We start from the raw sequence: 12,433 nt of genomic DNA, 5'->3' as shown, positions 1-12,433 counted from the left end.
ATTTGGCCGAGTTAAATTCTCGGGGTTGGCCTATTTACTGGGGAAATGCTGCCCAAATTTCTGTAGAATTGAGTGTTAGTTTGGAATAAATCGCCTAAGTGCCTATGTCTAATGTTTGATATTCGTTGACGTATTTGTAGACCTTGGGGAGCCCGAGGCGTAGGTTGGGATTAGCTTGAGTTGGGCTAGCTTGGAGTGCGTACGAGGTATGTAAAGCTCAAACCTTCCTTCTTTTGGCATGCCTTAGTTATAAATAGATTATGTCACGAGCCTCGAGGAAATTCTAAATTCGAAATCCGAGCACGTTATGACTCTTATATATATTTCTTGGCATTCGTATGTTTGATGTGATGAAATATGAACCCTTATGTCTTCGAAATAATTGATTTCCAAATGTTGCACAAAAAGTTTTGTTTTAAAGAATTTCGTAACTATGGGCGCCGTATCTTTCACATAAAGGCTCGGATTGCGCCGATATTTTCGTAAGAGTTTGCATGGCGTATGATGAGTATGTTCTCCATAGGCGGGCCCGGCTCGGGTCAACACCCGTCCGTGGGTCCCGCGACTTTCCTTTATGTAATTCGGAAGACGTTTGAACGAATTTGGTATGACTATTATTTCGATTCTCAAGTATGGTCATTTTACTTATATTTGAGTCCATGATAATGATTTTATGCATATGGTTACTCACGACTCTGCTCGTGCATTCTGTTATATCTTTCGCCGAGTCCCGGGCCGGTTTTGTTGTCGTGCGCACTTTGATATACTCCGGTGTTATGCTGTGTTATGGTTCACCGAGCCACTCGCTAGAGGGTCGGGTTCCACTTATATTTGGCGTTATGCTGTGTATGGCGTCATGCTGTGCTATGATGTGTGACGGGGATACGGAGATTTGAAACCTTCTGGTGTTATGCAGTGTTATGGCGCCATCGACGGGCGGGCGACCATATTTCCTGTGCCCTACGCATGACTTATATTTCGCAAGTAAACATTTTGATATTTTGGGCTTGCACTTATTTTCTGTACTTCTATTTCGTTTATGCCTCAGATTTGTTTTCTGTATCTTCTGCTTTGCATACTCAGTACATATTTCGTACTGACCCCCCTTTCTTCGGGGGGTTGTGTTTTATGCCCGCAGGTACAGACGCACAGTTTGGCGATCCACTAGTTTAGGACACCCTCTTCTGCTGTTTGGAGTGCTCCTCTTATTCCGGAGCCTACATTTTGGTATATATACTCGTTCGTTGCATATTTATATATTTGTTCAGGGGTACGGCGGGGCCCTGTCCCGCCATATGGTTCGGTTGGTCTTTTTAGAGGTCTGTAGACGTATATGTGGGTTGTGCCTACTTCTGTACAGGTGTGTTTGTAAGATCCCACTCGCCATGGCAGCCTTGTCGGCGTGCACTTGTATATGTTTTGGTCCGTTGCGCCATTTGATATCCCTGTCGGCTTCTGATATATATATATATATATATATATATATATATATATATATATATATATATATATATATATATATATATATATATATATATATATATGGTTGTGTTGAAATGTGTCTGAGACAGTTGATATAATTTGAGGCAGTGTGTGATATTTGTGCCTGTATACGCTATCTGTATGTGAGTCGGATTGGATGAGTGTGTTCGGGTGCCCAGTTCGGGCAGTAGTCACGGCCTACGGGGTTAGGTCGTGACAGTTTTTTAGTGAAACAAAAGCATAAAAGGAAGATCGTCGATTCTAGTTTCCGACGCAACAAACCGCTCTTCGATAGGACATCGGAGTAGAGAATTATGGACGTTATAAGTTCAGCTGACAAAGTAGAAACGCGTGCTACAACGCTGCTACAGTAGCTACAGTAAATTGCTACAGTGAACCCGACCCGAATTTGACCCCTATATAAAGGGTAATAACACCCTTTTTTCATCAGATTTTCCTGGAAAATTCAAAAAATTAAAGAGAGAGAGAGAGAGAGAAACAAAAAGTGAGCAATTTTTAAGTCACGGAGTAGTGGTTTATGTCCGGGTAATGCATGGTTGTGATTCTAGTATTGTTTTGCGGTGATCATAGCGTGGATATTGCTGTCTTAACAATAAAAATGTATGAATATTTCTCTTTTGGTATTATTTAAGGCTTATTTACGGAGACAAAGTCATTAAATAATTGTGTGGTAAGTTGGTTAGTTATGGAAGTTGGAAAACAGCGTGTGGGCTGTTTTATGGTACATATTGGTGTTGGAAATGATGTTATTGATGTTGGTATTGTTGTTGTTGTTGTTGGTTGCTGAATTACGATTTTGGGCTAGGCATATAAACAGGGGAGATGCTGCCCGAATTTCGGCAGATTCAAAAAGGGGTTTCATTTAAATGCTTGAGACAAGTGTGTGGCAACGAGTCTAATGATAGTATAAATGATTTATATGTAGACATACGAGCTTGGGAGAATAAACGTTGGGTGACTAAGAAGATCGAAAGGTATATTAAGGCTAAACCTTTCTTTCTTAAGGCATGATTCCTTTGTTGTGAACCTATATGTGACATCTTCAATAAACCCGTTTTCTGAAAGTACCAAATCTTACAGTTCCCGATGTTCTTGTGATATCCTTGAGCTTGTTTCATGGCTATTGTTGTTATTCATTGATGTTGACTTCGTCTTATGACTTTGTTCCTTCAAGGTGAGATGTGTCCATGATGACGGTTCAATAATAATAATCCAATGAATTTAGGAACAGGTTCTTAAGGGATAAAAATTCCCTCTCTAAGACGAAACCCTAAACCTAGCCGAAACCCTAATTACTTCCAACCTTTTAACGGCGACAATGGCCTCTCCGGCAACTGGACAACCGCCTATTATGGCTGTCCAGACTAACACAATAGTACCTACACAACCTACTCACCTCTTACCGAACCAAACTTATGCAACAGCCCTTAACCCTAATAATTCTACTACTACGTACCGCCCTACTTTACCCATGAAGACTATTACATATTTGCATGGAGAGCCCATGGTAGTATGGGATGAAGAGGAGATTGAGAAGATGATTATTAAGGAAAAACTACAATATGCTGTCGTGGGGAAATTCTCATATAGCTGGCCTGACGTGAAATATTTGAGAACATTAATTCCAAAGCAATGTGGTTTGAAAGGAGAGTCTATTATCGGCTTGTTGAGCAATAGATATGTACTAATACGTGCTTCTTCTTTAGAAGATTACGTGACCTTATTGTCCAAACCTGCATATTACATTATGCATAAGAACTGGTCCTATCCCATGCTTACTTTCAAATGGGATCCATGGTTTGATCCATAGGAGGAAACGAAGATTGCAATTACATGGATATCATTCCCGTCACTACCTCCTAACTATTTTGTGAAAGAAGCAGTTTTTTCACTTGCCTCTGCTGGTGGAAAGCCCCTACAAGTTGATATGGCCACAACTAATAAAACCAGGCCAAGTTGTCCGAGAGTGAAGGTAGAAGTAGACTTGCTTGGATAATTCCCAAAGAGAATCAATATAGGAATGAAGAAGAAGAGTACTGGGGAGATTGTGGATAAATGGATAAAGATCAATTATGATTATGTTCCTAAGTACTACAAAAACTGCAAACTTCAAGGACATAATGAGCAAGATTGTTATGTCATTCATCCAGAATTGTATCCCAAGGATGAAGAACAAAGCTTAGACAAAGAACAGGAGGAAAATAGTAAGGCAGATCAAAGGAAGAATAAGGAGCAAAAGAATGCAAAAAATAGCAGATCTGATATTAAGGAGTACAAAGGGACAAATGGTAACATAATGAAAGGGAAGGAAATAGCAGACAAGGTACAGCCTGCAGAGGGCAATAATGATGATGGATTCAAGGAGAAGAAAGGAAAACAACGGAATAACAAGCACTTTCATAGAGGTAAATATGATGAAAATGCTTGGAAACCAAAGGAGAATCAAACTCTGCAAAATAATCAATATGCAGCATTGCAGAATACAGATGAGGATATAGTAGATGTGACTGATGTGCAGAAATCCTCAGGTGTTGTAGTAAAGATGTCTGATGCTCTAAATCAGATTGTTACAGTACAGCAAAACAGGTTAGGTGATGTATTGCAGGAGGATGATGATCATGATAGGACTCCAATATCAGAGGAGGAAGTGGAGGATAATCAAGGAAAAGAAGGACAAGAAGGTACAAGGCCACCAGAGAGTAATATTTCTGGCATCTTTCCTGTGGAACAAGTAGAGATTTCACAACATGGAAAGCAAGAGGAGATACAGGCCCAAGCTGATTTCAATAGCCAAGATGAGGAAGATTTAGCTCAGAACATTGAGAATATAGCAAAAGAGGCAGATTTATCCCCTAGAAGTGTGCAGAAATTGAAACAGGCAACAAATAAACAAAAACCTGTCAGAAGTACCAGTATTCTAGTGGCAGGAGTTTCAACAAGGAGGAGTAAAAACAAAACTAACAATTCTCAATGATAGACAAAGCTTTATTTTGGAATATTAGGTCAGTTAACACTCAAAAATCTTTTGAGAGGTTAATTGAACTAAAGAGGAGATTTCATTATTCTATCATAGGCCTAATGGAACCTTTTTAAGATCCTATTGATATTGAAGAGTATAGAAGGAAGTTAGTCTTTCAAAATTGCAAGGTGAATTGTTCAGGAAAAAATCTGGATTTTTTGGATAGATGAATGGCTTGGTGTAGTTATATCTGAATCAGAACAGCAGGTTACTTTGCAACTAATTCACTCATCCTTAAATCAATCAGTGTTGGTGTTAGTAGTCTATGCTAAATGTGATAGATTGGAGAGGGAGGAGTTGTGGGATGATATGGTAGACTTGGTAAATCAACAAGACCTTCCTTGGATAATAGGAGGGGATTTTAATGTCATAGTGTCTGATGAGGAGAAGCAAGGTGGCCTTCTAGTCTCATCCAATGAGACTTTGGATTTTTCTACCTGTATACAAAGTTATGGTTTGATTGATGTAGGATTCAGTGGAAGTAAATTCACATGGTGGAATGGGAGGACTGAAGAAGATTACATATTCAAATGGTTAGATAGAATACTAGTGAATCAGCAAGTGTTAGATATCATGCCATCCACAGCAGTGACTCATATGATTAGACATGGTTCTGATCAGGCACCACTACATCTTGAGTGTAACAGCAATGCACATCCTATTGTCAAATCTTTTAAGTTTCTTAACTTCTGGACAAAGCATCATACATTTATGGAGGTGGTAAGGGAGAATTGGACTGCTGATTTCTGTGGAAATCCATTCAATGTATTTCATCACAAGTTGAAGAAACTTAAAAGAGAACTGATTCAGTGGAGCAGGAGCACATATGGGAATATATTTCAGCAGATTGCCACTATTAAAGATACTATAAAGGTGAAGGAGTTGCAATTTGAAAATAATGCTTCAAGGGAGAATAGAATGTTGTTACATCAAGCACAGGCTGAACTAACCAGATTTTTACACTTGGAGGAAGAGTATTGGAAGCAGAAAGCTGGTATGAAATGGTTCAATGATGGAGACAAAAATACAAAATTCTTCCATTCATATGTGAAGGGCAGGAGGAATAAACTAACTCTGAAAAGAATACAATATCCTTCTGTTACATGGTTGGAAAATGAAGTAGATATTGCTTCTGAGGAAATCAGGTTCTTTGAGTCATAGTTTAGTGAAGAAAATTTAGGAGCGGATTATGCATTGTTGAAAAATATTCCTAAATTGATAACTGAAGAAAAGCAAAAGAATATGGAAGAGTTGCCATCTGAAAGTGAAGTAAAGGAGGCTGTGTTTTCACTCAATGGGGACAGTGCTAGTGGGCCTGATGGATTCACAGGACAGTTTTATCAGAAGTGTTGGGAGGTTATCAAGCTGGATGTGATTCAAATGGTTAGAGCCTTCTTTTGTGGATATGAGATACCACAATTCATCACACATACTTGTTACACCTCAGAAATTTCTCCGTACTTGTATGATGAGTGGAATGGTGAAAAGTTGAGTGAATGATGTTTTATTAAGTCGACAATGGCTAATTAAGAATTTTTGGAAATAAGAAAGTCGCGAAAATTTTTTCAGCCCAGTGGTCGTATATGGCACTATACGGCCCGTAAAGTAGTTTACGGACCGTATAGTGCAATCTTCCCCTAGCTTGTCAAAAATTCCAACTTTCTGTAAATGTTGAATATGGTTAAATACGACCCAGTCTACGGCCCGTAAACTGGTTTACGGACCGTAAACCAGGTCGTAAACTACCATGTCCATCAGCCAAAACTTTCTGTCCTTGAAATGGTTAATTACGACCACAGTGGACGGATCGTAAATCAAAATACGGTCCGTATATGGTGGTTTACGACCACTGTTCATCCTGACAAGAATTCATTAAAGACCAGATTTTGTGATTTTAAAAAGGGACTTAGACTTCATATTATTTCATTATTCATCCAACAACTCAAGAGACCTCTAGAACATTCCAAATAATTCCTCCACAAGAATTCAAGAGAATTAAAGGGAATATCAAGAACAACAACACTAATTTCATGGAATCAAGTGTAAGAACGCATCAAAGGATCTTCTAAGTCAAGAAATTCCCAAGAAGGTGGAACTAGGGTTTGGCTAAGTGAAGTATTTCAACTTAAGGATTGTTCAACCATCCTCCAAGGTACGTTTCATGATTATTCCATATTTTTTGAAGTATTGGAAAGCTTAGACACTTGAAATGTAGAAGAACATAGAAATGGGTCATTATTGAGTGAATAGTGACATAAATGAATGATAGTGGAATTGAACTATGAATATTGAAGTGTTGTGACTACAAATACGTTATAAATGATGTTTATATCATGAAACAAGAATTAAATGCATGAAAACGCAAGGATGAGCTAGAAGTAGAAATATGAGGGAAAATTGTAGGAAAATGGTGGATTTTGCCAAATGTACGTAAATGACAATTGTCGATTATGATATTGCGAATAATATTATGAATATTGGGAGTTGATATAGAACGTGAGAAAAGTAGTATGAGCCAAGGAGACGTTGTCTGACTTCTCCTAGAATTAGCGACGCGTTCTTATAGTCAGTTACTAATGTTGATACGGATTCTCTTATGAAGGTAACGACGTGATATCGACGGAGAACAAGTGAGAGATATCTTAGCTAAACGACCAAGGTATGTGAGGCTAGTCCTTCTTTCTAATGGCATGAATCTTTTAACTTGAATCCCTATTCCTTTTAGGAGTTCTTACATTCTAAGAAGTTAAAAGCTCATACTTATGAATGTCTATATGAGATAAGTTATACGAGATGATGACACTAGAATGATGATAATGTTATTCCTTGCCTACACTCACCTTATGTACTAGTCCTTTCAAGGTGAGGCAGAATGTCCATGATGGTTCCATAATGTAATCGGGGGATCACGACATTACGTCACCCCGATAGAGTAAAGTTGATCATGAGCCTTATATACGCATTATGATAAGATAAGTATTTTATGATAAGCATATTACTATGAGTATTTACGTTAAGCATGTCATGATTGCATTCACACCGGGCCTATTTGGCCGGGCAGACACCGCTTCGGCGGGCGGCGATACGGATACACCACGACCTACGGGCGTGGGCAGACACCACTAGTGGGCGGCATGAGATGGTACCCCGGACGCGGGAGGCCTGGACGCGGGCTAATATTATTGATTATCACACCGTTCCGACATGGACGGGCAGCTTGCATATGATGCATACATGTTATGATGATGAGTAAGATAGCATGCATTACTTCATTTATGATTATCAGTCAGATCCAGATGTCTCATGTTGATATTATCCTCATATTATTGATGTTTCCTTTCATTATGTATGCCTCTCATACTCGGTACAATATTCGTATTGACGTCCTTTCTTCGGACGCTGTGTTAATGCCCACAGGTAGACACGGAGGAGAGCTTGGCCCAGGTCCTCAGTAGCTGTCAGCTGATAGATAACACTCCATCGTTCGGAGGTGCTTATGGCTATTCTTTTGATGTACATTCATATATGCATATTTTGGGCATGACGGAGTCTTGTTCCGTCTATGTATTCATTATGTTAGTAGAGGCTCGTAGATACGTAGTGGGTTAGATGGTCTCACAAGATGTTTTCATATGTAGGTATATTATTTTGATGGCCAAGGGGAAAATGTATATAAAGTATTTATATTTTGATTAAATATGATTTTCCTACAATTGGTATGTAAAAGTGGATAAAAGAGTATTAAATGAGCGAGACAAGCAGTAGAGTAAGCGGTGCTCGGTAATTTCTCTGGGTACCCGTCGCGGCCCCTAGCTGGGTCGTGACAATACTAATTTGGTTTTGTTACCAAAGAAGGAGGTGATCACTACTTTTATGTCACGACCCAGCCCCGTGGGCTGCGACTGGCACCCTACCTGGGTACCCAGACCGAATCACACATTCATTATCAATTCCAAACTTATTTTCGAATTTTTCGAAATCATATTAAACGTAATTTATATCAAAATATGTCTTAAGCGGTCGCACCAAATCAAAATGCCATATCAAATACAAACTGAGCGGCAGAATAGACATCGCCGGTCAAAAGTGCAAACATAAGCATAAGGGCCATTTGGGGCCATCATAACCAACAGACCGCTTTAACACCAGAAAACGAAATCAAACCAACATATACAGGACCCTCACCCCACATATATGACTACAGGCCTCTACGAATTCAAAACAAAGACATATGGCGAGACAGGGCCCCGCCGTACCCAAATAGTCAAATATACCGAATATATACAAAGCAAAAGGAGTCTGTACCAGAAGTGGACTCCGGATCAAAGAGGAGTACTCCGGAATAGCAAGGAGTGAAGCCTACTGTGGAGGATCACCGATCTCTGCACCTGCGGGCATAAAACGCAGCCCCCGAAGAAAGGGGGTCAGTACGAAATATGTGCTGAGTATGTAAAGCACGGAGTACAGAAATATGGATCAAAACCGAAAGCAAACCAGAGGACAAAGTGGAATACGAATCGGTATGTCAAAATCCGTATCAAAATCATATACGTATATATAATGCAAACGAAATCATGCAAACGCTTAGGAACATGGTCGCCACTCCGACGCTGGCGCCACACACAGCATAACACCAGAAGGTTTCAAATCTCCGTACATCCCCGAACACAAACATAATCATAGGTGAGCGTATCGCATCACGAGCCATATCACAGCATAACTCCAAACGGAACCCGGCCCTATGGCGAAGCCTCGGGAACCGTAACACAGCATACGGCCGAATTATTATAAGGCCTACGAATCAAAACCGGCCCGGGAACCGGTGAGCGAAGTCATAATGAGGCACGAGCGGAGTCGTGAGCAAACAAATGCAAATCATACTTTAAAATAGTCTTTCAAAACAGAGTAATCCGATAAGTCATTTCATAATACGAAATAATCGAATACTTAGTCGATACAAGGTTTCATTTCACAAAACGTTTCCAAAATAGTATGTATAGCTCAAAACGTAACTTAGCGTATCGTAATATTCAAAACACATCCCGTAGGAGGAAGTTCCAAAATCGAAGGTATCATTTCAAACTTTATTCAAAAGGACCGCCCAATAAGACAAATAGGGCGTCTCGGGGTTAACGGGCCACCTCGAGTCAAATTGAGGTGGCGAACATAATTTACGAACATTTAGGGGCCAAAAGGTCATACATAATCATTTCTAAGTTACCTGACCACATTTCGATAGGTTTCGGACGATTGGTGGCATCCTAGCCAAAATAGAGCCCTTAGGCTTCAATTGAATTGAATGAATAGTAACTTTTCTGTGGATCGGGTTTCGAGGAGCAGAAATGCTCCGGAAATTCCAATATTCGCCTATCACACTAAGACATGCCAAATGAAGAAGTGGGAAGCTTTACATACCTTACAGACGTCGTATGCTCTCCCAAAAGTCAAGTCCCGTTTCGTCCGAAATCTGCAAATGGTCAAAGTTACCAATTGAGATTCTTAGGCTTAAAAATGCCATTAACTTCATTTTTGTCTACCGAAATTTCGGCAGCATTTCCCCTATAAATCTAACACCCCCGAGACTCAGCTCGGCTCAAAATACATCAACAACAACAACCCAAACATCATCAAACAATATAAACCATATTCAAACTTCAAAAGTCTACCTTACTACGCAAGTTGGAAATCTTTCATTCAAACTTCAAAATTCCAAATCTATATCCATATTATTGTATTCATTTACTCACTCAAGATTATGCCATCACATTCCAAATACATTCCAAGCCATACACGAAATTGCCCAAAATCCATTACTTTCCATAATTCTTTCAAAACACCAAAAGTCACGACGAACATTCTAACTTGCGTCGTTTCATTCCGAATTCATTAACATCAACCATAAATCATATTTAAAGTCTTTAGCACCTTAGACATACAATGATATACACAACTATACCAAAGGTATACACTTTCCGATAACGTTCCGAAATCATTTTCCAACGCCAATCCAATTCATCAATCAATCATTTACGACATAAAGGTCACAACGACACATTATACAAACTAAACAAGATCAATTCATATCACTTTACACTACATAAGTGCCACGGCTCCAACACCAAACACACACACACCCACGACTTTTTATATACATCAAGGTTACGGGATTCTCGTCTATTCTCAATCCTTAACAAATTCATATCAATTCTATAACATTAAAGGGGCAAAATTCTTACCTTTTCTTGAAAACCCAACTTGTCGTAAAGGGAGTTCTTGTGTCAAACTAATTATACCCCGTTGAAGAGGGTCTTGAGTACTTCACAATTATGTAGAAACTAATATTTTTGGATTAACAACAAAGCTTGGGAATTTCTTTCTTTCTCCTTTTCTCTCCTTCGGCCGAACCCCTTTTTTTGTGGTGTTCTTGAATTTTTTGCTTTGTTTCTTGATAATTACTAAGTGTAGATGATATATATCCATTTAAGAATCATGTGCATAGCACATGACATTAAAAGGATGGGCTTGGGCCATGGCTAAGGCCGGCCACCCTCACAAATTTTGGGCCTCAATTGTGTTGTATTTTTCTTGGCCCAATTCATGAAAAGTCCCGTTTTGTAATTCCCGAAACTAATTTCTGAAATTCCAAATTTACCCTCGGCCTTCCCCGGTGTCCTAACATTAATGATTCCATAACCAACATAGTCATACTTACTAAAATCAAAATATTTCCTTATAACACACAAATCGTAATTATTTCTCGATTTCCTGTTATACGAAAACACGGGACATAACATTTTAGTGATATGAGGCCTATCAGTCTCAGCTCTTTCTCCAATAAGATACTATCAAAAATACTGCAGAATAGATTGGCAAAGGTTCTTCCTAATATTATTTCTCACAATCAGACAGGATTTGTGAAAGGAAGGAGCATTGCAGAAAACATATTACTGTCACATGAGATCATCAGAGATATTAACTTGAGAGCTAAACATAATAATGTGGTGATCAAATTAGACATGGCAAAGGCATATGATAGACTCTCCTGGATTTGTTTTGACTAAAGTATTGAGACAGTTTGGGTTTGGAGAGGTTCTCATTGATTTAGTATGGAGATTGCTTTCAAACAACTGGTATTCAGTATTAATCAATAGTCCAAGTCATGGTTTTTTCAGATCAAGTAGGGGGGTAAAGCAAGGTGATCCACTTTCTCCTACATTGTTCATTATAGCAACAGAGGTCTTAACAAGTCGTCTGAATAAGTTACATGAGAAGCCAAGTTTCATAGGCTATGGAATGCCAAAATGGAGTCCTCAAATCAATCACCTATCATATGCTGATGACACAATATTATTCTGTTCTGGGGATGGATATTCTTTAAAGATAATGATGAGGAGATTGAGGAATTATGAGAAGGCTTCAGGACAGCTGGTCAATACTGATAAAAGTTGTTACTATGTTCATCACAAGGTCTCAGCCAGAGTTAATAGCAGGATTAAAATACATACTAAGATGAGACATGGATCCTTTCCTTTCACATATTTAGGTTGTCCAGTGTTTTATGGAAGAAGGAGATTGATATATTATGAGGATTTGATCAAAAAAGTGATGAAAAAGATTCTGTCTTGGCAAAACAAACTGTTATCTTTTGGAGGTAGATATGTGTTGGTCAATCATGTGTTGCAAACCATGCCAGTATATTTACTATCAGCTATGAATCCTCCTTCTGGGGTGATAAAGCAACTGCACAAGATTTTTGCCAAATTCTTTTGGAGCAATACAGTAGGGGTGAAAAGCAAACATTGGGTGGCATGGGACAAATTATGTCTACCAAAAGATGAAGGAGGAATTGGTCTTAGATCACTAACTGATATATCTAATGCTTTATTTGCTAAGTTGTGATGGAATTTCAGA

General features: G+C 38.9%; 2 protein-coding genes across 2 annotated transcripts; both read left to right on the top strand.

Annotated features, from left to right (window-relative positions):
• The first annotated feature begins 3,523 nt into the window (after positions 1-3,523).
• On the top strand, positions 3,524-5,683 carry LOC132639554 (uncharacterized). The gene is made up of 2 exons (XM_060355993.1): positions 3,524-4,448; positions 4,689-5,683. Exons 1-2 carry the CDS (start codon positions 3,524-3,526, stop codon positions 5,681-5,683), a joined length of 1,920 nt encoding a protein of 639 aa, XP_060211976.1.
• Positions 5,684-5,764: 81 nt separating this feature from the next.
• LOC132639553 (uncharacterized) lies at positions 5,765-12,421 on the top strand. Its single transcript, XM_060355992.1, has 3 exons — positions 5,765-5,905; positions 11,383-11,523; positions 11,597-12,421. The coding sequence occupies exons 1-3, from the start codon at positions 5,765-5,767 to the stop codon at positions 12,419-12,421; spliced, it is 1,107 nt and encodes a 368-aa protein (XP_060211975.1).
• Positions 12,422-12,433: the final 12 nt, after the last annotated feature.

Source organism: Lycium barbarum, chromosome 5 (assembly GCF_019175385.1).
Source record: "Lycium barbarum isolate Lr01 chromosome 5, ASM1917538v2, whole genome shotgun sequence".
Lineage (NCBI taxonomy): Eukaryota > Viridiplantae > Streptophyta > Magnoliopsida > Solanales > Solanaceae > Lycium > Lycium barbarum.
Note: the sequence above shows the minus strand (reverse complement) of the source record. Positions and strands in the feature narration are given on the sequence as shown.

Excerpts from the sequence above, each read along its gene's own strand:
- LOC132639554 (XM_060355993.1), top strand. The coding sequence starts at position 3,524 with ATGAAGAAGAAGAGTACTGGGGAGATTGTGGATAAATGGATAAAGATC. Across the intron at positions 4,449-4,688 it reads AGGAGTTTCAACAAGGAGGA|ATGAATGGCTTGGTGTAGTT; the intron begins GTAAAAACAAAA and ends TTTTTTGGATAG.
- LOC132639553 (XM_060355992.1), top strand. The coding sequence starts at position 5,765 with ATGGAAGAGTTGCCATCTGAAAGTGAAGTAAAGGAGGCTGTGTTTTCA. Across the intron at positions 5,906-11,382 it reads AGCTGGATGTGATTCAAATG|AATAGATTGGCAAAGGTTCT; the intron begins GTTAGAGCCTTC and ends AAAATACTGCAG. Across the intron at positions 11,524-11,596 it reads GAGCTAAACATAATAATGTG|TTTGGGTTTGGAGAGGTTCT; the intron begins GTGATCAAATTA and ends GTATTGAGACAG.